The 24,582-nt window shown below is 41.5% G+C and overlaps 2 protein-coding genes across 4 annotated transcripts; one reads left to right on the forward strand and one right to left on the reverse strand.

Annotated features, from left to right (window-relative positions):
- The first annotated feature begins 66 nt into the window (after positions 1–66).
- On the forward strand, positions 67–19,225 carry si:ch211-256e16.3 (kelch-like protein 20). Of its 3 annotated transcripts, none has more exons than XM_053612930.1 (11): positions 67–573; positions 1,279–1,565; positions 1,747–2,073; positions 3,142–3,285; positions 6,164–6,350; positions 6,455–6,601; positions 7,939–8,067; positions 8,165–8,341; positions 8,426–8,572; positions 10,626–10,791; positions 13,595–19,225. In XM_053612930.1, the coding sequence occupies exons 2-11, from the start codon at positions 1,296–1,298 to the stop codon at positions 13,764–13,766; spliced, it is 1,866 nt and encodes a 621-aa protein (XP_053468905.1). In that variant the 5' UTR covers positions 67–573; positions 1,279–1,295; the 3' UTR covers positions 13,767–19,225. The 3 variants fall into 3 exon arrangements, with proteins under 3 accessions (XP_053468905.1, XP_053468914.1, XP_053468924.1); XM_053612939.1 differs by having other exon boundaries at positions 1,747–1,974; XM_053612949.1 differs by lacking the exon at positions 10,626–10,791.
- Positions 19,226–19,311: 86 nt separating this feature from the next.
- LOC128600480 (NHP2-like protein 1) lies at positions 19,312–22,718 on the reverse strand. The gene is made up of 3 exons (XM_053613018.1): positions 22,510–22,718; positions 22,038–22,158; positions 19,312–19,896 (listed from the first exon to the last, which is right to left on the reverse strand). Exons 1-3 carry the CDS (start codon positions 22,510–22,512, stop codon positions 19,634–19,636), a joined length of 387 nt encoding a protein of 128 aa, XP_053468993.1. The 5' UTR covers positions 22,513–22,718; the 3' UTR covers positions 19,312–19,633.
- Between the last annotated feature and the right edge of the window lie 1,864 nt (positions 22,719–24,582).

The following is a 24,582-nucleotide window of genomic DNA, read 5'->3' on the forward strand; positions in this document are numbered from 1 at the left end:
AGAACAGGACAGTGGAGGGCAGGGGAGGACAGGACAGGACAGAGCAGGACAGGACAGAGCAGGACAGGACAGGGGAGGACAGAACAGGACAGAACAGGGGAGGACAGGACAGGGGAGGACAGAGCAGGACAGAACAGGGGAGGACAGAACAGGACAGTGGAGGGCAGGGGAGGACATGACAGGGGAGGACAGGACAGGACAGGGGAGGACAGAACAGGACAGTGGAGGGCAGGGGAGGACAGGACAGAACAGGTCAGGGGAGGACAGGGGAGGACAGGACAGGAGAAGACAGGACAGGGGAGGACAGAACAGGTCAGGGCAGGACAGGACAGGATAGAGAAGGGCAGGACAGGACAGGGGGTACTTCAGGACCAGGTTTGGGAACGTGTGTGAATCATTTGCCTTTTAAACGGGAATTTCCCGAGCCAAATGAGGCGCTGTGGAGTCGCGTGTGTTTATACCGAGCTTCTTTATGCTATCGACGAAGAAGAAAATGGCGTCACGACTCATAACAGTCCGAGGTCGACAAATGAAGATTTTATTTCGTCTCGCTAACTAAACGATGTTTTTCAGGTAAGATTTTGTATCGTTATGCACAGGAAATGAGTTCTCTGTTTTGTTTATTTCCGGTATAGACCTAGTGAATTAAAACGAATGTGTTATGCTGTCAGGAGAGCTGTTAACCAGTTAACGTTAACTCCCCCTTATATGGATCAGGAGATTACCACACCACACCACACCACACCGCACTACCAAACCAAACCAAACCAAACCAAACCAGACCGTTTAGGGCTCATTTTTATAGGATACATTTTGAATCTAATCTTCGTATTTGAACGTATATTAACAGTTGACAGACAAGGAATTTGTCCGTTGGAATTATAATGCAAATAATTTCATACAGGAGGATTTGTTTATGGGTCCACCCATGCTCAGCTGCGTAGATAATGCATACTAACGTACTAGATAGTATGTACCACTCTGTTATATAGAGTATGTACACTAAACAGTGTTGCTTGTACTATTATACATGGAAGCTTGCTGTAGTCACAGGCTTTGTCGTCGTTGTTGTTGTTGGTGGTGGTGGTTTTATTGATTTTTATAAAGGTAATACAGACTTTAAAAGCCTTTTTGGGAAACTATTTGAGCAGTAAAATATCCATGATCATTATTTAGACATGACTAATAGTCACATGTCTAAAGGTATGTGAGTAATTAATATTACACTACACACTATGATTATACATGCCTTCAGGAGTTTCTGTCTTGCTGTTGCAGACTGAAATAGTGACAGAATGGAAATCATGGCTGCAAATATGCTAACTAGCGCCCCTGCTCTGGCCATGCTGGCCCCATCGCCATGTGTGGAGGACCCGGGTCCCCCACTCGGGACGTCAGACAGCGAAGACTATGTGTTTGTCGAGCCTCGACATCCCAACAAGGTCCTGGAAGGCTTGAACAGCCTGAGGCTTAACAATGCTTTCTGCGATGTCACGCTGTGCTGTGGAGGCCAGGAGTTCCCCTGTCATCGCATCGTTCTTGCCTCCTTCAGCTCCTACTTCCAGGTAAAGATCCGTTCGTGTTTACTGAAGTGTGTCAGTTTGATGGAGCACTTCAGAGTAAGCCTCGTGTGGTTCTTTACTCTTTTTATTTCTGACAGAAATGCACCACGTGATTATTTATATATATATATATATATATATATATATATATATATATATATATATATATTTTCCAATTTCATAGGCTATGTTTTCCACTGACCTGATGGAGTCGCGGCAGGAACGAGTGGCCATCAACGGCGTGGAGCCTCAGATGATCGGCCAGCTTGTCAGCTACGCTTACACAGCCGAGGTGGTGATCTCCAAGGCCAACGTACAGGCCCTCCTGGCTGCAGCCAACCTGCTGGACGTCATGGCAGTGCGTGAAGCCTGCTGCAGGTTCATGGAGCGTCAGATGGACGAGATCAACTGTGTGGGTATCCACTGCTTTGCTGAGGCTCACTCGTGTAAAGAGCTGGAGCGTTGCAGCATGGAGTACATCCAGCAGCACTTTAGCACTGTATGCCAACAGGTGGGGCCAGTTTCTTCTTTGTTGACACTTTTTCTACTCCTGAAATTAGCTCCACCCCCCCATCCAAAACAAATATGCAACTCCTTTTAAACGGCAAATAGTTTCAACAATGGCAGTGGATTTGAAAACACAAGCCTCATCATTGTTTGCTTTGAAATTGCTGCTAATTCTTCACGCCGCAGAGGGCTGGAAAAATGACAGACCGCTCCTTTAATGTGTCAATTACAAAAGAGCTAGTTGTCAGCAGGCACAATCGATTCACTCCTGAGACTAAAATCAGGTGGCTGGGTGGGTGTCGTCATTTCATCGCCACGGCAACAATTAAAGCAAATGAAGCTATAAACCGCATTAAAATAGATGTCAGTAGTGCAACGTGAAAATTATTGTTTGGGGGGAGGGGCATGGAGAGAATGCTTAACTGTTGTCTGTGACTGTCTGTACATTGTGGATATCCTTGATTGCTGAAGGATTTCACCTTGGATGATAAAATATGTTCCCAAAGACAGAAGTAAATCCTTCATGGTGTAATTTTTATACTGCTTATTAGAAACTCCCAGATCTCCACGTGTTGGTGGAAGAGAGGTTAATTACAGTATTGTCTTTGTCACATGTAAAGAAATTCTGTACGGTGAAGATGCAATGAAATGATTGAAACGAAAAGTGAAAAGAAATAACCGTTAAGTCTTGTAACCACTAAAACTAAATATAATCAGTCTTTACACCATTTCATAAGAAGTCTGGATGGTGTGTTATCCCAGGCAACTTGGAGTATGTGCAGTTCTTCTCAACTACACGTCTGTGTTTGTCTCAGAATTGCTCTGTTAATTACTTGCGTTAAGTTCTTTCACGATGTACAAGCGTTTTCTGTGACATTACATTCATTTGGAAAGTGAATGTTTTGTCATTTAACTCAAACACCAATACAAAAGCCAGAAAATATAAAAAAGCAACATGTAGGGTGTACAGTATTGTGTATATAAGTAAACAGTGTACATCACTGGAGACTCATTTTCCCTTTGAACGTTAATCTGTGAACATTCATTTTGATATTTGTTGTGCTTGGTGCAGGAGGAGTTCCTCTCGCTGTGTGCCGATAAACTGACCGAGATTATTTCTAGCGATCACCTCAACGTGCCACAGGAGGAGACTGTGTTTGAGGCGGCCATGCTCTGGTTGGAGAAGTGTGCTTCCCGCAGGCAGAGCTTTGAAAAGGTAAGCTGGAATCAGGAGCTCTTTAAAGAGCGTATAGATCAGTCCCTCTTGGATTTCGCTATTTTGCGATTGCAGAAATTAACTCAAAATCAAGCGAACTCTGCAGTATTTGGAGGAGCTGACAAAACTTTTTCAAAATGACCTCAGATTTTATGCAGGTTTGGGCCAAGACGTGTCATGTGACGTTGTCTCAACGCACATTCAGCCAACATCCCCGTCAGTTCACGTGTGTTGAACATGAGTACAGCTAAAAGGTCTCATTTACCAAAAAACCTCAATGCGAAAGACAGTTTAGTGCAATTGCAATTTTGCCAGTTCAAGTAGTTTTCCGCAAGAAAAAAAAGCACAAAAACCCAGCATCGCGATTTTTGAAGAAAGCCACTGCAAAATCAAGCATTTTTGGCCGCAGCAATCAAAATCAAACAATCAAAATCTTGTACGGACTGATACAGTGGGGGAAATAAGTATTGAATGCATCAACATTTTTTTCAGAAAATATATTTCCAATGAAACTATCCGCATGAAATTTTCACCAGACATCAGTATTAACTCAATACCTCTGGAAATATAAAGAATTCACAACATTAAAGTCCATTAATGAAGTTATGTGTAATAAAGTGGAATGACACGGGAAAAAAGTATTGAACAAGCTAACTGAAATTTATTTAATACTTAGTGGTGAAGTCTTTGTTTGTAATAACAGCTTCAAGACGCTTCCTGTATGAAGAAATTAATGGGCCGCAGTATTCAGGTGTGATTTTGGCCCGTTCTTCTAAATATATTGTCTTTAAATCTTCAATTTCAATTGAATCCAAGTTCAATTGGATTCAAGTCAGGTGATTGACTGGGCCATTCTAACACCTTGATGTTTTTTTTTCTCTGAAACCAATTGAGAGTTTCCTTTGCTGTATGCTTTGGATCGTTGTCCTGCTGGAAGTCCACCCATGTCTCATCATCATCCTAGTGGATGGCAGCAGATTCTTCTCTAGAATCTGCTGGTAAAGGGCTCCATTTATCGTTCCTTCAATTATTTGAAGGCTGCTAGTACCATGCAGTGAAAAACCGCGTCACACCATGATGCTTCCACCTCCAAACTTCACCGTTGGTATAGTGTTTTTAGAGTGATGTGCAGTGCCATTTCTTCTTCAAACATGGTGTGTAGTATGACAGCCAAAAAGTAAAATTTTGCTCTTGTTTGACCAGACTAGACTCTCCCAGTATTTCATAGGCTTGTCCAAAGGAGTTGTAGCAACCTTTAAACGAGCTTCGACATGCCTTTTCTTTTATAATGGAGTCTTGCAGGGTGAGCGTGAGCGTGAGCAGTGGAGTGCCTATTGTTTTCTCTGTGACGATTGCACCTGCTGCCCCCAAGTGTTTCTGGAGCTCTTTCCGAGTGGTCCTTGGGCTACTCTTCTGACTATTCTTCTGACTCCCTGGTCAGAAATCTTGTGAGGCGCGCCTGTACGTGGCCGGTTGATGATGGAGTGATGTTTCTTCCACTTGCGGATAATGGCCCCAATGGTGCTTACTGGAAGATTCAGAAGTTTTTAAATAAGTCTGTATCCAATTCCATCAATATGTTTTGCAACAATAAGGATGGGAAGGTCTTGGGAGAGCTCTTTGCTTTTACCCATCATGAGATCTTTCTTGTGTGACACCTTGGTAACAAAAAGCCTTTTTATAGACCATCCATTTACTAATCCAGCTGATATTAATTTGTACAGATAGGAGGTATAATTACTTTCTATCTACTTACGGATTTCAGCTGGTTCCTTGCCTTTCCTTGCCTTGGAGAACTGCTTTTTCTTAGCGTGTTAAATACTTTTTTCCTGTGTCATTCCACTATTACACATAACTTTATTTATGGACTTTAACGTTGTGATTTCTTTATCTTTCCGGATTTCTTGAGTTAATACTGATGTCTGGTGAAAATTTCATGTAAATGTCCTTATTGGAAATATATTTACTGAAAAAAATGTTGACGCGATCAATACTTATTTCCCCCACTGTATATGCCGTATTTATGCTTGTGTGTCTCATAATTACAGTTGTAGAAGATGATATTGTGTACTCTATAGTAATGGAGGAGGGCTAGAAAGCAACACAAGTCACTCTTAGTGATTTTGCTCTTCATTTGTTGCTAGGTTGATGGGAACAGTGTAGTCTCACCATGCTGCCTGAGTGTATATGGAATATATTATGTTAAGCCCGTAGAGCTCAATTTCACCAGACAGCTTAGTGAGAACATGTGGCGGATTACCCAAGCATTGCTCATCTTGTTGACGTTAGTCTATGCAAGGTCATCTACTCCAAGCTGGCTGTAAGCATGGGAAAAATACTTCCTCTGTCAATTCTCTCTTTTTATTGATCAGGGCCTAAATAAACATTTTGTGCTCCTCACCAACTTCTATAAACAAACAAATAGCTTCAGGTCATTTTCCCCCAAAAAAGTAAACCAACATTCAGAAACCAGGTGGGGAAAAATAAGTACACCCTGTCATTCATTAACACGTAGAACCACCTTTAGCAAAAAATAACCGGACGTCAATGTTTTCTGTAGAGTTTATCAGTCTCTTACATCATTTTGAAGACATTTTGGCCCACACAACATTGATTATTATCTCACTTTGAAAACACAAATGAAAGGGCTGCACATTTCTCAGGATTTTAGCTAATAGGTCTCAATGGGTCTTTTATTTTATTCATCTCAATTGATACCACAGCACTGTTGAATTCTCATTTCCAGTTGGTCAGAATTTGTTTAACAACAGCTCCGACATGAGGCAAATCGGAGGTTTATATTAATGATCTCTTCCTAATTGAATTGCGTTTCGGTGATATAACGCATGTAAAATGATCATCTGTTTGTGTTTGAAAGGTTCTCGAACACATCCGGCTGCCTCTGATCAGTCCCTATTACATCCACGACGTGATCGAGTCTTTGGATGTAGTGAAAGAGTCCCGGAAGTGCCAGGAACTGATCTCTGAAGCCAAGGACTTCCTGCTGCTTCAGGACCGCAGAGGAGAACTGTACAGCCCCAGAACTCGACCTCGCAGGGCCATGGGTATAACGAGCACACTGCGCACTGACTCATGAATACTTGCTTTATCTGCAGAGCTGAGTTTAGTATTGATTTGCGGTTAATCAACACCTTTATCTCTGTGACAGGAACAGCTGAGGTTATAGTGACAGTGGGAGGGGAGGATGATAAAGTCGTGCTCAGGAGCGTGGAGAGCTTTGACCCCATGACCAGCCAGTGGAAAAGCCTCGCTTGCCTTCCGTTTGCTGTGAGTAAGCACGGATTGGTGGTGTCAGGTGAGTGCGTAGTTCTGTGCGTCTTAGTCTTTTCCTTCCTTTCAACCAGTCCGTCTAGCAGGAATGACCATGCCGCTGAGATCACGTTTTTCCTCCATTCTGGTGTTTGATCTCTTGACCTGTACCTGCATGATTTTGTGCATTGCGCTGCTGACACGTGGTTGGTTAATTGAATGATTGCGTGAATTAATACCTGAATTATTGTCAGATAAGTGTAAATGGTCAAATATTATCTACATCAAGAATTTTCTAGTAGCAAATCTAATGCATGTTATATTGGTTTATTTTTCCCATCACATCTCAATGTTAGATTCTACAGATAATACCATTGTCTATGATTATATTTCACTCTGAACTGTTTTTCCCTTTGATTTATAAAGTACCGTAATTTTCGGACTATTGAGCGCACCTGAATATAAGCCGCACCCACTAACTTTAAAAAGAAAAAAAATTTTGTACATATATAGGCCGCACTTGTCTATAAGCCGCAGGTGTCAACGTTGTAACATGAGATATTTACACAGAAAGATGTTACACAGAAAGATTTTTTTTTAACTTTTAATTAAATACGTACCGTAAATGCTTTTTTTCCAAACAGTGCCTGTAACACGGCTGGTTAAAAAAATAAAAAATACAGTTGCCTACCAGAAAAAGTCATTGATCGCTGTCTTCATCTTCCTCCTGCGCACTAAAACCACTAAAGTCGTCTTCTTCAGTGTCGGAAATGAACAGCCTCAGAATTACCAGTACTTCGTCACACACTTCCTCAGTCTCTCTTTCGTTGTCGCTCTCAATGTCACTTACGTCTCGAGGCAAATTCGCCCTTGAGCTTGTGCTGTCCTCTTCATCACGCAGCGGTCCAGCCTTTCGAAACCCGTTGGTGATAGTAGATTTTTTGACACTGCTCCACGCTGTTGGGATCCACTGGCAGACTTGAGCAAAAGTTGCTCTTCGCATGCTATTTCCTTCTTCGACAGCCAGATCGATCGCTTTTAACTTGAAAGCTGCATCATATGCATTTCTTTGTGTGTTTTCCATGATGAGGGTGTGTGCGTGAAGCGCAAAATGACTGATCTGAAGAATTTAGTGTGAGTGCGTTTGATTTAATTCCCAACAGTTTCATTGGTCCACTGTGACCTGTTCAGTAATTTCATTGGTCCGATGTGACGAGGTTAAATGTTTTGGCGGCATGAAGCTCGTTTGCCCGTAAAAATCCATAAATTAGCCGCATCATTGTTTAAGCCACAGTGTTCAAAGCGTGTGAAAAAATTAGCGGCTTATAGTCCGGAAATTATGGTACTGTGAGTTGTCCTGAGTCTGTCCTGTGTGTCGAGCAGGTTCCATGCTTTATCTGGCTGGTGGTGAATTCCCAGATGGCTCGGCCAGCAGAGAGATGTGGCGCTACGACCCCTGCTTTGATTCATGGTTAGAGATGGCTCCAATGAATGTAGCTAGATCAGAACTAGGTGAGCATGGCATGCAAAAACAGGCATATTATTTGTCACACAGCAGTCAATCCATTGGCTTATTTGACTGTGCTTCAACTTTTCTGGCTCCTCACAGGTCTAGTGATGCTAGATGGATACGTGTTTGCAGTGGGAGGCTGGGAGGGCCGCTCTCGTCTCGACTCGGTTGAGTGCTATAATCCGCACACTAATACATGGCAGTTCATGGAGTCGGTTAAAATGGCTGTCACCAGTCCTGCTGTGGTTGCACTGGATGGACTGCTTTATGTCACAGGTAGCGTTCACATGACTGTGGATTGGTGATTGAGAATAAAAAAGATGTTTAAGCTAAGATACAGAGCTCTAACCCTACCCTTAGGTGGTGCAGTTCTTGAAGATGGAGATGGAACCGACCTTGCGCAGGTCTTCAACCCTAAGACGCATGTGTGGACAGAAGTGGCTCCAATGCAGATCGCCCGCTCAGGGTCTGCAGCCTGCACTCTGAAGGGCAAAATCTATGTTATAGGTAAAATGGACATGTAAAAATGATTTACAATCATGTGAAAAATATTTGGATTTTTTGACATGGACAAGCAAACATTTGATCATCTTTGAAACAGTGCCTGTTAATGAAGATGATATACTTGAACAAAACCACAAGGAAAAATAACTTTTTCAGTCATTCATTCACCAGAAATATCAATGGGTGTGATATTCATCTGTGGAAAAAGTAAGTACACCCTTGGCCTCAGAAGCTAGTATCGCCCCCTTTAGCAGAAACAACTTCTTTTAGGCATTTTGAATAATTGTCCACTGGGCTTGCTGGAATTTTTGACCATTCTTCCATGCAATGTTCTCTGTTGTAAGATGTTTGGGGGCTTTCTTGCATGTACTGCCTGTTTCAAATCCCCCCACAACATTTCAATAGGGTTCAAACCAGGGCTTTGACTAGGCCATTCCATAACCCTACATTTCTTCTTTTTGAGCCATTCCTTGGTGGATTTGCTAGGGTGCTTAGGATCATTATCCTGTTGAAAGGTCCACTTTTGGTTCAACTTAAGTTTTCAGACAGATGGCCTCACATTATCTTCAAGCAGTCTTTGATATGATGCAGAATTCATAGTTGAATCAATGAATGCAAGCTGTCCAGTCCCTGAGGCAGTGAAGCAACCCCAAACCATAACATTTCCACCACCTTGCTTCACAGTTGGTATGAGATGCTTCTCCTGAAAAGCTGACTTTGGTCTGCACCAAACATGTCTGCTGTTACTGTGGCCAAACAACTCTACCTTTGATTCATCTGTCCAGAGCACATTATTCCAAAAGGCTTGCTCTTTGTCTATATGCTCATTGGCAAACTATAATCTTGCAAAGGCTTTTTCCTGGCACGCCTCCCATTGAGGTCAAATTTGTGCAATCTCTTTCAGATTCTAGAAGCATGTACTTTAACACCAATAGTTACAAGGCTTACTAGCAGATCCTGTGATGAAATTTTAGGGTTCTTGGAGACTTCTTTTTGCATCAGACAGTCTGCTCTTGGGCTGAATTTGCTGGGACAGCCCGTTCTGGACTAATTGACAGTCGTTTGAAATCTGCGCCATTTGTAGATAATTTTCCTTATAGTGGAATGACACATACATAACTTGAAGATCTTTTAAATCCCTTGCCAGACTCCTGAAGGTCTTATAGAACTCTTTAAATCTTGGCATGATGACACCACAAACCTCAATAGCAAAGGGAGCACAAGACACTAGATATGAGAAGGGTATAAATAAGACCGGTTCCACCTGCACTCCCTAAGCAGGTTCTAATCACTGGCACCCATTCTTAAACACCTGATTCTAATTTTATGGATTTAAAGATGTGATAATGTAGCGGTGTACTTACTTTTTCCATGTGACTGATCTGTTTTTTATTTTTTTGTTAATTTAAATTGTGAAAATTACTATAAAATGTCAATTTTCTGTGTCTTTTGATAGAGTGCATCACCTTTATTAATAGGCACTGTTTTAAGGAGGATCAAATGTTGGTTTTTCCAAATATGTAAAAAAGCAACACAAACAAAAAAAACTATTTCTATGGGGTGTCCTTATCTTTTCACATGACTGTATATGCTATATAGCCAACAGTTTGTGGACACCTGACCGGCACACCCTCATGTGCTTTTTGAACATCCCATTCCTGATTCAATCCCCCTTTGTTGTTATAATAACCGCCACATTTCTGGCAAGGCTTTCCACTAGATTTTGGAAGGTGGCTGTGGGGATTTGCTCATTCAGCCACAAAAGCATTAGTGACCATGTCTTCATGGACCTCATTTTGTGCACAGGGGCATTGTCCTGCTGGGCTTCACTACTCATGTTTGGGCTTGACCTCTTAGTTGCAGTGAATGGAAGTTGTAATGCTACACCACACAGGGACATTCTATACAGTTGTGTGCTTCCAACTTTGTAGCAACAGTTTGGTGTGATGGTCAGGTGTCGACAGACCTTTAGCCATATACTGTAGTGTAGCATGAGCTTGACAAAGATTTTATATTATATTACTCATTACATGGACTTGTTTCTTCTTTTGCTAAGGTGGATGGCATGCCTCAACAGAGAACACAGATAAAGTAGAATGCTATGACCCAAAGAGTAACAGGTGGACTATGTGTGCACCAATGAAGGAGCGACGTTATCGGCCTGGAGTGGCAGTTGTGGATGGGAAAATCTATGTGTTGGGAGGAGAGGAGGGCTGGGACAGGTCAGACATGATTCCAGATAGCATACCAAAATCAATGTCCAGTAGTCATTTATGTTCTCTTTGCCACTGTCATTTGACTATATAGAGTCAATATATAGTGCAGGTTTTACCACACGCTGAAACACTTGGTACTGTGATCCACACCGATCAGCCATAACATTAAAACCACCTGCCTAATATTGTGTAGTTCCCCCTTGTGCTGCCAAAACAGCTCTGATCTGTCGAGACATGGACTCTGGTTGATGATCTGACATGATCCTCATGAAGTTCATACATGCCATCAAAAAAAGCTCTTTAACCCATTTGGAAAGTTCACGATTCAGAAATTTTGCATGCATCATCTCATTTTGAATTTATTAAGTGACATATACAGAACAGTGCCCAGGATAGGTCAAAAATTCTGGAAGTGGGGAGTGTTTAAGTCTGTGCAAGAAATGACACTCGTATGGAAGAGGTAGCCTAAAGCCCTAAATTCACTCAATGCAAGAGACCGCTAGAAAGTTAAAACAGCAATTTCTAGATTATTATAAATACCTGGGTGTACCTAGCAAGCGTTTTTGCAATTTAATAAATAACTAAATACAGCGTTAGGGTGTAATTAGATTGTCAGACCTGGTAACTCTGAGGAGTATTATCTAAACATTAAAGCCATAACATTAAAACCAGCTGCCTGATATTGTGTAGGTCTCCCTTGTGCCTCCAAAACAGCTCTGATCCATGGATCCAGCTCTGATCCATGCTCTGAGGCATGGACTGCACAAGACCTCTGACGTTGTGCCGTGGTATCTGGCACCAAGACGTTAACAGCAGATCCTTTAAGTCCCGTAAGTTGCGAGGTTGGGCCAACATGGATCGGACTCGTTTGTCCAGCACATCCCACAGATGCTTGATTGGGATTGAGATCTGTTGGAAATTGGAGGCCAAGTCAACACCTTGAACTCTTTGTCATGTTCCTCAAAGCATTCCTGTACAATTTTTGCAGTGTGGCAGGGCGCATTATCCTGCTAGAAGAGGCCACTGACATTAGGGAATACCGTTGCCATGAAGTACTTGGTCTGGAACAATGTTTAGGTAAGTGTCAAAGTAAAATGCACATGAATGCCAGAACATAAGGTTTCCTAGCAGAACTTTGTCCAGAGCATCACACTGCCTCTGCTGGCTTGCCTTCTTCCCATAGCGCATTCTGGTGCCATCTCGACCGTCCACTTAATGTAAAAGAAAAAATGTGATTCATCAGATCAGCCCACCTTCATCCATTGCTCCATGGTCCAGTTGTGATACTCACATGCACAGTGGACAGGGGTCAATATGGGTTCTCCGACCAGTCTTTGGCTACGCAGCCCCATACGGAGAAAGCCGTGATGCACTGTGTGTTCGAACACCTTTCTGTCATGAACTTTTTCAGCAATTTGTGCTACAATAGCGCTTCCATTTTATCAGACCAGATGGGCTAGCCTCCACTCCCCACGTGCATCAATGAGCCTTGGGTGCCCATGACCCTGTCACCTGGTGACAACCGGTTGTCCTTCCTTGGACCACTTTTGCTAGGTACCAACCACTGCATATTGGGAACAGCCCATAGTACCTGCTGTTTTGGAGATGCTCTGACCCAGTCGTCCAGCCATCACACCTTGGCCCTTGTAAAAGTCGCTCAGATCCTAAAGCTTTCCCATTTTTCCTGCTTCCAACACATTGACTTCGTGAACTGACTGTAACTTGCTGCCTAACTTGTGAATAATCAACGTTATTCACGTCATCTGTCAGTGGTTTTAATGTTCTGGCTGATCGGTGTATATACAGATGGATGACAATTTAAAGGAAAGTCCGTGGCTCTGGGGGCATTGTGCTTGTACGGTTTGCATCCATTCATCCCCTTCGAGGAAAGTATCACTGTAAAACAATACAAAGTTCTTCTGACTGATCACCTTTATCCTATGATGAAACATTTCTATCCTGGTGGAAGTGGTCCCTTCCAGGATGACTCTGCCCCCGTCCACACAGCACGAGGGTTTACTGAATGGTTTGATGAATAGGAGAATGATGTGAAACATATGCTATGCCGTTCACACTTCCAGATCCCAACCCTATTGAACACCTCTGGGAGATTTTAGACATGTTACACAGCATTCTCTACCACCATCATCAAAACACCAACTGAGGGAGTACCATTAAGAAGAATGGCGTTCATCCTTCCAGTACTGTTCCAGAGACACTATTTTAAGGCACATCAAAGCTGTTCTGGTGGTTCATGGTAGCCCCGATACCTTACTGAGACACTTTGTGTGTGTGTTTTCCCCCTTAATTTTTCATCAGTATGTATGCGTAAACTAAAAAGAACTCACTGAGAGTAAAATTATAGAAATACAGTGTGGTGCAAAAGTCTGAAACCACTAGAAAATTATGTCAGGGACCTAGAAATAGTGCAGAATCTTGAATATTAAATATTCAAGATATTGAACATTTATTTCTTTGTTTTAAATTTTTCAGAATTCTAAAACCTTCTGTTTATTTACTATTTTAATGAAGAAAGAAAAGGTCCATGATATGTGGTCTCAGACTTTTGGACCCTGCTTACATCTGGTTGAGAAAGATGAAAAAGGAAAAGTGGCGTTCAGAATTATACATAGTAGAAAGTGTCAATATTCGCCCATGTAAAAGGTTTTCCCAGGCTGCCATTTTGCACCTTATTCAAAAAAAAAAACTCCTTTAAATTGAAGTAGCCAGTTCTTTGTCTCTTTCATTGTCTCTTATATTGTTCGTCACGTGTCCATCCTAAACTGCGTGAATACTCCTTATTCCTCAGGTACCATGACACAATTGAGCGGTACTGTGACAAGACTGACAGCTGGGAAATTGTTGGCGAGATGCCAACAAGTCGTAGCTGGTTAAGCTGTGTCTCTCTGCAGATGAGGAAAGAATCTCACGCTGCTGGACACCCCGGCACTGCTGCAGAGGCCGAGTTTCCTGTGGACTGATGGCATCTGGATAACGATGTGCATTAAGCCTCACACTCTGTGTGCCTGCCACACCCAGCAACCATGGGGCTGTGTGTGTGTGTGAGAGAGAAGGCCATGAGAGAATGAATCGTTCGATGGACGTAGTTTTCAGTTTGCAAAGGACACGCTAGCGAACCGGCTGGTCTGATGAAACTAACGAAACTACTCATGTGCCAATGTTGTGGAGTCCATTCGTTGCTGTGGATGGATGATTATCATGTGTAGCACATGTCTGTGTACGTCATCTCCCTGAATGTGTGGAAACATGTATACAGGGTACCCTGTGAGCTCTGAGCACCTCACAATGGTCAAATAGTGATGTTGTTTCTCCCCACCCCCTTAACCGCCACTATAGTGAAATATTTTTGTATTGTATTTTGGTGATTGTTTGTACTTATTAGGTTTGTATGTTAGACATTGTATAACAGTGGGTTATCTGTGTTATTTAGCTGCCACGCTCTAGTATGGATGAGATGGTACAAAAAATTATACAACAAATTTTCTGTCTATTAAGGGATCTGAAAGAGAGTATCACACGCATATGTTTTATATCTATACAGTAGCTCAGCAATGTAAAAAAAAAAGCAAAAAAACCACTAAAAATTGCACAATTCTTTTTCATTAAGACTTTCTAGTCACTCACTGTTCTAAATTAACGCTTTAAGACACTATGGGGCCATATTCGCAAAAAAAAAAATCTTAAGATGTTGCCATTTAAGGAGAAATGCATGTAAAGTGGGTGTGAGTCCTATGTTTTTCAGTCTAAATTTAATGTACAAGGTGTTGTAGCATTAAAGTGACGGTCCGGAAGACTCTTGTGTCACTCAGCACAAAACACAAACGGTTCTAAAATTGTTTTATACAATTTAGTCAAAGCGCTTCAGTGAGTTCATGATGGGGGAAAAAAGTGTCATTGTGTCAGCTTCATGATGGTTTAAAAATGATGGGAGTAGTCATGGGAGCAATCATCTCGCTTACTAGAAGTAGCAATGCAGATGACCAGGGAATATCTTCATAACCCCTGAGTCGTGTTATACTGTACACCTGCCTGCCGGTTTTATTATGTACACTATAATCATGTTACAAACTCATTCCACAAATCATGCATCACCTGACTGCAGAGTGCGTTATAAGTCAGGCAGTTCCCCATTTCCTAGCGTCAAGTCAGTTTTAAAATGAAGTGCTGGGATGGTCAAAACTGGATGGTGCGAGGAGTAGCGTTGCGTCGCGTCGTTACAGCTCCAGTGTCTGTGGGTTAATCCAGAGCTCAGGTTACTCTATGTGCAGAGGTTTTATTTATTTATTTATTTATTTTTATTAAGATGTTCTCTCCCTGACATTCTGGGTTTCCTCCAGGTTCTCTAGTTTCCTCCAAACTCCCAAAAACAAGCTGGTCCCTAGGTGTGAATATGTGCTCAAGCATCCCAGCCAGACTGTTTTTCCGCATCTTGCCCAGTGTTCCTGGGATAGGCTCTGGATCTTCTGCCTCCCTGTCCAGGATAACGCAGTTACAGAGGATGGATGGATGAGTGGATGGATGGATGGTCTAATGAATGGTCAAACACCTAACCTTAGAGACTTGAATGTGTTATGATAGTTGGTGTTACTCATGCATGCACTAGCATCTACTAGTACTACTGGGCTTTTTACAGGGATAGACTTTGGCTCCGTTGCGGCCCTGGCCACAATAAAACGGTTATTAAAAATGATTAGTATCGAACTGCAGATTACAAGAGCAGAAGTCCTTGTCAAGTGCTAATGTCAGCATACAAGAAGAGATTTATTGTCTCCAGAGGGCACTGAGGCATCAGATCTGTTCTGGAAGGATCTGAATGCGGTCCAAGCAGCTTCATGCCACTGGTGTGAACAGCTGGTGGAGGCCGTGTGATGTTGTGTAGAATGTTTTTCTAGTACACTTTACTGGTCCCTGATACTCGGTGAAGAACATCTGGACAGTGTGATGTACCCAAAACTACATGCATTCATGGCAACAGTTTGTCCATATCAGAACACTGCTGGTGATGTAATCGCACAAGTCACAAGCAGAGCTTAATTTGAGCCGGATCCTGTTCCTCTAAACTATAGCACACCTGCGTTCCGGAACCTTTTTATGTGGATCCGGCACCTCTGCAGCTGGAAGTAAAATCTCCTGCAGCGATATTATCAAAACAAATAGTTTCAGCTTTTAATTCACCAAAAGTTAAAACAGAACAACAACAAAAATCGTAAATAGAAATGCTCAAATATTGCTAATAGCCAATCAGTAGTATCTTTCACATAACATAATCATTTCAAGTTCAAAGTTCACCTGAATTCGTTGTCACGAAGAGAAGCCGACAGTCACGTAGCATGTGCTGTAGAGTGTGTCATGGTGAAAAGAAAGCAGTTATCAAGAACGCAAACAAAATACTGAAAAGGCAAGAGTCCAAGAGAGTGAGTGGCATCAGGTCACTCACCAAAGCAGTTTGGTGACCGTTCCCATGACTAGCAGTGATAACGCTAGCCTGATTGTGGAGGACTTTTTAGAAGTGTTTACGAGGCTAAACGTTGTCAACCTGCGCATGGCTTCGAAAGTGAGATTGACTGCCCGAAATTAAATATAATTAACAGCCCATGTACAGTCATTTGGGCTTTTAGGGAGTACAGGGAGTCAAATAGACCAACCGTTCCAGAAGGACTGAGGCAGTTGATGGCTACTGTGAACACCATACCTATCTCCAGTGGAGCGCAAGCAGGGTTTCTCTCAAATGAATCTCATCTGTAGCTCGCAGTGTGCATCTCTTCTCATCCACACCGTTTCATCTCTGATGGTTTTGAACATGGTTTTGAACGGTGGTGGGTCCACCGCTTACAATCCCGAGCCATTTGTGTGCTCATGGATACGTAAGGGACACAGGGAAGAGTAGGGGGACACTGACATGACAGCTTTGTGGAATATTTTATCGTAGGTAAGACGACTTTATTCTTGATTATGTTGTGCAGTTAATGTTAGTTTATTGTAAGTACGCTTACTGTATGAAATGAAGCTTTGTTTTTGAAGGGCTTTGGGAAAATGTGTTTTGTAGCTAACTGAGGTGACAGCACATAAGCTGAAAGAGTGTGCAATTCATAAATCTTTCCCTTTGTATTGAGAATACTCACTTCTATTAAGTTCGTTATGCTATTACGTCACTGCACCAGTGTGATTGATTACACAGACCTTGCTATCAGCATTGAATATCGTTGGCTACGTGAGATAGTGGAAGCACTTTTACATGTCTGTAAGTTTGAGGATCAGAACCTTTCTGTGCTTCCCGACCTGCCGGATCGATACCCTCCTAATGTCCCGGGACCTGCAGATTTACAGATTAAGCACTGGTCACAAGATATCATCACCAAATGGTTCCAGGACCATGACAGAGAGTCTTCACAGCATCAGTGTCCTGTACTGACCCTCAATTGTAATCCTAACAAGCATCTTTGGGATGAGGTAAGGCGTCGTGTCCATCACATTGGCGGTAACTAAGCAACACATATATAGTTCAACAGTCCTTATAGTTCAACAGTCCTGCACAACACATCCAGAGTCCTGTAGAGTCTGGCATCCCAGAGTAGAGCAGCTCATTGTGGCAGTGAATGCCCCAAACTTTGTTTGATCCATTATACTGTATGTTTGCCAACTACAATGTCATAGTTACATTAGGACATTATTCCAATAGTTCTTCGTAATTCCTTTTCGTAATATGGCGACATGAATAGATGCTAGGGAGTTCTGGGCCCCTTGAATAAATATTGATATGGGCCCACACCATCCTCCACCCATATCATATATGGTATAAGACAGTGGTTTTCAAAGCGGGGGCCGCCAGGGGGCGCCCGGGGGGCCTCAACAATTTGGTGTGAAAAATAAATAAATACATGATTTTCTCTTTCTCACTCTCAGACAACCACACACACACAATCAATTCCTAATGTAATGTAATGTAAAGATGTAATTATAAAATAAAAAAAGGGGGAAATATATTCAGAAGTCTGTATTTTTAATGTGTTTTAAAGACATCTAGCAAAAGGGGGGCCTCGGTCAAATGTCAATGCCATTTGGGGGGCCTTGCCCTGGAAAAGTTTAGGAACCCCTGGTATAAGATATGGGCATGAAGGCCCATATCTACAGTGTCATGTAACCTAATAGGGATTTCTTACAAAATAACAATAATAAAATAAAACAAATGTTTAAAAGTACCAGAAATATAATAAAAAGACTAAACCATTTTAGGGAGGGGAGAATAGATATCTGGAAAATGTCTTTCATGAAATTGCATGTTTTTGTGCTTTTCATTAAACTCTCAGGCATACAAGCTGTAGCTGTAAAATATAAACTATAATTATTCATTGAGTAGGAGCCTCTACAGCATAACTATGGGATTTAGTGGGGCCCCTGGGCAGTGGGGGCTGTTATAATTGTCACCGCTTTTCACCCCACTAATGACACATAGTATACTACTGCGCCAACCAAATCATGTCAAAATTCATCTGTGAAAGTTTTCCTGTAGCAACAGGTTGGACCCCACCCTTAATCTCAGCATATTTCCTTAGATTCCTCACAGAAAAGCTTCAGCTGGGGAATCTGTAACTAATGAGGACTTTTGGCGATATGTTTTTTTTGTCCACATGGTCCCAAATTGTTTTATTACTTACTGAATGCATTCTACAGAAAGGTTTAGCATCTACATTTTCAGTGCATGAATTATGCACTCAAACTCAGAAGACATGCTGCATGCTCACAACACAACACAATTCTTTGGGTATCATTGTGCATTTCAGACACATATACTAGTTTATAATAGTGCTATGCACTTTATCCTTTATTCATAACAGATATCATGTCACCTTTTCCCATCAACTATAATATGATTCGATTATTGTTGCCCGATATAAATAAATGACATTATTACAGTTTCTATTATAGTTACCATTTGCCTTTATTGTTTTAAAAACTCAACACTTTCTAAACTCCACTGCTGTATAAATAGGACTCAGGATATTTAAGCCAATGTGCACTGAGAAAGGCTTCAATAAGCTTCATTTCACCACCACTGATTTCTGTAGCAGGGGACAGTGGCTTAGTGGGTATGACAATTGCCTCACACCACTGCTATGAGACAAAACCCCCAGGGTTCAAATCCTGCCTCCACTCTGTGTGCAGAGTTTGCATGTTCTCCTGGTGCTTCAGGGTTTCCTCCCCCAGTCCTCAGACATGTGGTGTAGGCTCAGTAGCATTTCCAAATTGTCACTGTGTGTGAACGGATATGTGAACCTGTGTGCCCTGCGACTGGGTTGACACTCCTCCAGCATGTCCCCCACCTTCTGCCCTGAGTTCCCTGGGATAAGCTCCAGGTTCCTGTAGCTCTGAACTATTGATTTTTATGAAACATGATGGGATTATGTTCTTCTTTATTAACCTCAGAATTATACTGCACAGAAACAGGAAGTTGTGCCTCAACGCCATCTATACAGGACTCTGAATTTAAAGCAACTGCACAAGGTGTAGGTGAACATTTCATTTATTACAAGCATGGAAAATAGTTTCTGCAGAAAGTGTTCAAACAGGGATCAGTAGATTTTACAAAAGTTTAAAAAAAAAAAGAAAAAGAAAAAAAGAAAAGTAAAACGAAACCAAATGTATGAAGTGTCAATGTATACATCACTTTAAAGTGATTAGTACAACTGAAAAGGGAAATTTAAGGATAATCTGAATTAAAACATGACAAACACTTCAGTGTTTTCAAAAAAAAAAGGAAGAAAAAAAAAATTAAACAAGCTCATTCAAAACTGCAGTTAGCATTTTTTCTAGTTCCCCCAAGGCCCAATCAGACCAACAGTCTCTCAATGGCCATCTGCAGAGACTGGATCTGAGGCTTGAGCTGTGAACCCTCCTTTATAGTGACTGAGGTGGCGATTACAGGCCGGGACACTCCACATGCTCGGCCCAAGGCCTGCTTGGAGCGCACGAACACGTACGGGACGTTCTTATCCTCACACAGCAGCGGCAAATGAAGAATGATCTCCAACGGCTCTGCGTCAGCAGCCATCACTATGAACTCCGAGATCCCACGATTGAGAGTTTTGGTGGCTGAACGAAAGAGGAAAAAAAGATGAATCAATACTACATATGGATTACCACTGAAGTTCAACCCAGTCACTAGTTACCTAGCAAACACAGTTGAGTTTAGTGTCCTTAACTTTAGCATTGGTTCCCCTTTGGTTGTTTGAGAACCATTTCATAACATTCTGAAAACGTTCTATTTTGGTTAAAACAAAGTATGTACTGTTCCTGAAACATTTTGGGATCGTTAAAACCCAGCATTTAAAACAAACACATTTTCTTATAGTTATCTGACAGCCAACAATGAACTTCTGCCAAAGATTGTTTTTAGGTATTATTTTTTGTAACTACAAACTAACTTTCTGGAAATGTTCCTATTTCTCCAAAATGAGCAAACTTTAGTGCTCAAATAAGGCGGATATTTTATTCGATAAGACATGCATACAAACTAAGATGAAAACATTTACCAAATAAAACCCGCAATGCGCATCTTAAAAAAAAAAAAAGTCATGTGACTGCCTCAACAAATCATGCGATTAGACAATTGGCTCAGAAAAGTAAATTCGTTGAGAATCAACGGCCCTGGCTCACTGTTGCCACCTTGTGGAACAACTAAGTAGTGCAAAAGAATGAAATGCACACGTGCGAACAAAGAAAATTTGAGGGGTGCATAAAGTGCGAGCGTACTCTGTTGATGACGAAATTTATGTCACGTGTACTGTACGCTCTTCCTAGCGTACATGTAAAAAGTGGCATATACTTTCTGATTACACTCCAAATAACAAAAAATAGCAACACCCAAAATTAATTTAAAAAAAAAAAAAAACTTCAAATAACAAAATTTGTCAGTTTATGTTTCGCCTCTAGAGGCCGCTCTTTTACTGTATAATGACAGCGGATCCTTCTCAGTGGCTCCCACACTGAGGGATAAGCTATCAGTAGTTCCAGCAATCGGTGGCAAACCGGCTGACCTCTAAGAGAAACAGTTAACCTACATTACAAATAGAAAATACAACAGATGGGCCACTGATCAAAAGGGAATGCAGAGAAAAATATTCTGTATTATAGCTTTACATATTCTGCACAACCAAAAAATAATTTTGGCTACAGAAATTTCAAATATTTAATTTCAGTATAAAATAAATTCTCAGTGGGCATGTGGACACATTCAAACTCAAATAAAATATCCCCCCCACTGGCTTAGCACTCTTAATGTTTGTGAGTTAAACCAGAGTTAAATTTGTATTTGTGGTTTAATAGTAATTTAAACAGTTTGGCATAGGGATGGTTTAGAGCAGGGGTGTCCAATCTTATTCACAAAGGGTGTAGGTGCAGGTTTTCATTCCAACCAAGCAGGAGTCACACCTGATTCCACCCGTTTAATCAGCTGATCTTGGCTTTGAATAGACTCAGGTGTGGCTTCTGCTTGGTTGGAATGAAAACCTGCACCGATACCGGCCCTTTCCGGATAAGATTGGACACCCCTGGTTTAGAGAATGGTTCTCAACCGGACCCCTAGTGGTCAGTGGTGTAATTGCAGGGGGTCCATGGGAAAGTTTGTAAAATGTATATTTAAAAAATATATATATCAAAATACAATAAAATATCACATCCATCAAATGTAAGAACAATTTAAAGATATGTTTTAAATTTAACCAATTTGTTTTTTACAAATGAAATGATAATTTGCAAAAAACCTATGGGCGGTAAACAAGTTTAAGTGTCGCATTGACGGATAAAATAAACAAAAGATCATTCAGAGTCAAATTAAATGTCTCACTAGCAATAAAATGTAAAAAAAAAAAAAATCTTGAAATGTTTTGATTCAATTTGAAATGTTCAATGTTAATATTATTCACGTTAAATATTAATAACATTAAGCAACACATAGCAATGACTGTTGAATATATAGCCTATAATTGTTGTGCATTGTTCGCCATCCAGAGCTCACAAAAGGTGGAGAAGCTCTGGTTTAGAGGACGTTTCTCTAACGTTACAGAACCGTTCCCAGAACCATCCCGGGTCACTACAAGCTTGTTTGGGAACACCGAGGAAAGTTCTCAAAACTACTGCGGGTTCCCATAAAGTTCCGGTCATAGAAATGTTATAGAACTGTTAAGAGAACCAGCAACTGTTAGCGGAGTACTTCCTAAACCCAGCTACTTTACCTTCATTAGCTCCTTTCCTCAGTTGTTTATAGTTGGAAGCTTGTTGCACCAAATCCAGGATGGTTTTAGTTAAAGTGGCGTCTGCCAGAGGATACGCCTTTGGGTTGACTTCCGGTTCGGTCTGAAAAAGGATTGAATAAATATTGGATGAATAAAATTTGAATGCACAATTTATTACCAGCCGTTTAATAATCTGCACCGATGAAATTACCTGGAGCACAGAGCTGCTTTCTAGAGCACGTGGGTGACGCTCAAATGCTAACTGTACTAATCAAATCTAACTCGAAACTATAGAGTGACCCAAATTCACTTACGCAAAATAAAATTCATTCTTCTGGTATACGCGTGATATTTTCATAATAAATAATTTCTTCTTTAACTAGTTATATGAAATACTCCATAGCCCGCTAGCAGATTAACCACCGGTCATAAAGTTATCGGTAACCATGCAGGAGGGAAACACTCTGCTTACCATTATTCCTGTCTGAGAATAAAGTTTCCTCGGATGAATAATCTAGTCGTCCTCTCGGCGTGTGCTTCACGGAGGACAAAGCACCAATTTAACTGATGATAATGTAGAAATAAACTGGCGCGATTAATCCACACGGTGTTATAATCAACCGCGCTTTACTTAGCTATAACGCTAATTTACGGTTCTACGCGGAACAGTCGACTTCTTCTGCGTCGTCTGCACTCTGTGTTCACTGAGCGGTTACTGCCAGCTACCGGAGCTCTGCGGTATTACACCCATATTCACTTTACATTTACGTTTACCTTTACAAACGATTACTTGTTAAACCTAGCGGCTACTTTTTTAAAAATCTAGTTTAACTAGACATTTAAAGAGCTAAGTAGTAGATTAGATATTTTCTCTGAACCAGACGAAAGAGAGAGAGAGAGAAAAAAAACAATGCGAGGGGAACAAAATTTAACTGGTAGAAATGGTGGACACTCAGGCAGGTATTATTTTTGTTTGTAATATTTTCTCATATACTATATTCTATTTCCCAAGATATGTATTAAATAAATAAATAAAACATTAAAACTAGCCTGCTATTTACAAGTGTATCCAACATCCGTCAGGATTACAAACCACGCCCACTATTACAAGTTTACATGGTTAGGGAAATTGACGAAATTCGCGTGCATGGTAATGTTGTGTAGTGTGATTTGCTTATGGGCGTTTCTTGTAATAAATAGGTGTGGTTTGTAGTCTTGCAGACTATCCATCCACCTTCTATACCGCTTATCCCTTTCAGGGTCACGGGGAGCCCAGGGAGCATCGGGCACAAGACGTGGTGCCAATCCATCGCAGGGCACACTCACATACACCCATTCATACACTACGGACACTTTGAACTGGGGGAGGAAACCGGAGTACCCGGGGGAAACCCCCGCAGCACGGGGAGAACATGCAAACTCCGCACACACAGGGCGGAATCGCACCCTCAACACTAGAGATGTGAGGCGAACGTGCTAACCACTAAGCCACCGGGACGCAGACTACTTGTTATTATTTGGGCGTTTTAGAATGTAGTTCCAGGTTTGAACACTGGGTGTCGCTATAATTCCATCTAAAACCGCTCGTGTTTCTCGTCTATCCCAACATGTTATAGTAATGTTATAGCCCAACATGTTATAGCTCAACATGACAAACAGAACGTGAACGCAGGTGAATACGGCTACCTAGAGAAATAAATTCTTTTCATTCAGAAGAAAGTATTTTGTTTCATTTATCAGTAATCAGATGATATGATGAAGGAACATAATATTAGTGAACACTAAAATCTTTATTTACATAGCAGTACAGAAGAATATGTTTGTACCCAATATGTTGGTCATTGGCATTAAAGGGAATGTAATGGTTCTTTATTATTTGTGTGACTCCATATTTATCTCCATCAGGCCTCCAGTTAGAAAAGGTTGGACGCCATGGGTTAATGGTTAATAACCTAAGTATTAATTACAAATGAAGTGCTACAGAGAGTGCCATGAAAAACTTAGGAGAAAGGATATGACAAAGAGAGAACGTATCGGTTCCTTCATTCATCTTCAGTGACTGCTTTATTCCCAATCATGGTGGTGGTGGATCCAGAGTCTATCCCAGGAACACTTGGCGTGAGGCAGTGACGCATCCTGAATGAGACGCTAGTTCTTCACAGGGCAGCATGCACACACATTTACAACTAACGGTATGTGATGTAATGTATCTTGGAAGGTGGAAGGAGACCGGAGAACCAGGAGGAAACCCACAAGGACACAGGAAGAATATGTGAAACTCTACACAGGCAGAGCCACGATGATGTTTGAACTGGTGATCGTGGGGCTGTGAGGAAGCAACGCTACCTAGTACCCCAAGTAAGACACTGAGCCCCAAGTTGCTCCCGATGGCAAGTTAGCGCCTTGCATGGCAGCTCTGCTACCATTGGTGTGTGTGTGAGTGTGTAGGTGAATGGGTGAATGAGACACAGTGAAAAGTGCTCTGGATAAAAACACTATATAAGTGCAGACCATTTACCATTTACCATTTAGTACCCCATGTTCA

The sequence above is a fragment of the Ictalurus furcatus genome, chromosome 2 (genome assembly GCF_023375685.1).
Source record: "Ictalurus furcatus strain D&B chromosome 2, Billie_1.0, whole genome shotgun sequence".
NCBI lineage: Eukaryota > Metazoa > Chordata > Actinopteri > Siluriformes > Ictaluridae > Ictalurus > Ictalurus furcatus.

What these genes read in the sequence shown, in the direction of transcription:
- si:ch211-256e16.3 (XM_053612930.1), top strand. Translation starts at nt 1,296, where the DNA reads ATGGAAATCATGGCTGCAAATATGCTAACTAGCGCCCCTGCTCTGGCC. An exon ending in GCAGGCAGAGCTTTGAAAAG is followed by an intron (nt 3,286 to 6,163) that starts GTAAGCTGGAAT and finishes TGTGTTTGAAAG; the next exon opens with GTTCTCGAACACATCCGGCT. An exon ending in TGTAGCTAGATCAGAACTAG is followed by an intron (nt 8,068 to 8,164) that starts GTGAGCATGGCA and finishes GGCTCCTCACAG; the next exon opens with GTCTAGTGATGCTAGATGGA.
- LOC128600480 (XM_053613018.1), bottom strand. An exon ending in GAGGAAAGGAGCTAATGAAG is followed by an intron (nt 19,897 to 22,037) that starts GTAAAGTAGCTG and finishes TCTTTCGTTCAG; the next exon opens with CCACCAAAACTCTCAATCGT.